The sequence below is a fragment of the Penaeus monodon genome, chromosome 33 (assembly GCF_015228065.2).
Source record: "Penaeus monodon isolate SGIC_2016 chromosome 33, NSTDA_Pmon_1, whole genome shotgun sequence".
NCBI classification, from domain to species: domain Eukaryota; kingdom Metazoa; phylum Arthropoda; class Malacostraca; order Decapoda; family Penaeidae; genus Penaeus; species Penaeus monodon.
The window spans coordinates 31,740,428-31,740,969 of record NC_051418.1 but is presented as its reverse complement, the minus strand read 5'-3'; the positions used below and the strand labels follow the sequence as shown (position 1 = coordinate 31,740,969).

The 542-nt window shown below is 45.8% G+C and overlaps 1 protein-coding gene across 1 annotated transcript in view; it reads left to right on the top strand.

The window, feature by feature from the left end:
- LOC119594386 (keratin-associated protein 19-2-like) overlaps nucleotides 1–542 on the top strand; it is a gene marked incomplete in the record, with an annotated part of 2,070 nt that extends 1,528 nt beyond the window's left edge. The window contains 2 exon segments of the mRNA XM_037943448.1: nucleotides 1–227; nucleotides 432–542. Coding sequence (XP_037799376.1) covers nucleotides 1–190 — 190 coding nt within the window.

Genomic DNA, 542 nt, shown 5'->3' with positions numbered 1-542 from the left:
TCCTCGGAGGAGGTTCTTTGGTCATGGTGGTTTCGGCCATGGTGGTTTTGGCCATGGTGGTTTTGGCCATGGTGGTTTTGGCGGCTTTGGCCATGGTGGTTTTGGCGGCTTCGGCCATGGTGGTTTTGGCGGCTTCGGCCATGGTGGTTTTGGCCATGGCCACCACCATGGTTTTGGCCACTTTGGGTAAACCCAGGTTAAAGAGCTGCCAAATGCTTTCGGCCTTCGTGAGTAACCTCCATTTTTTAGAGAGAACGGAACACTCTTCCCTTCTTTCCCTCTACACCTTTTGCATTTTAAATGGATTATTGGCTTCATATCTATTTTATTTACACTTTGTCACTGCCTCTTCTCTCTTCTCGTTGAAGTTACTGAAATAGAGCAGCTGCAGTAATGGCTATTAAAAGTAACCGAGACTTACTTCTCTTCAGGCAATTGACGTGGTCATCCGCCAGGACGTGAAAACACCACATTTCGTCGCTACAAACATCTGCGGATGACATCTACAATAAATCTATAATTGAAAAACCAATGATCTTAAA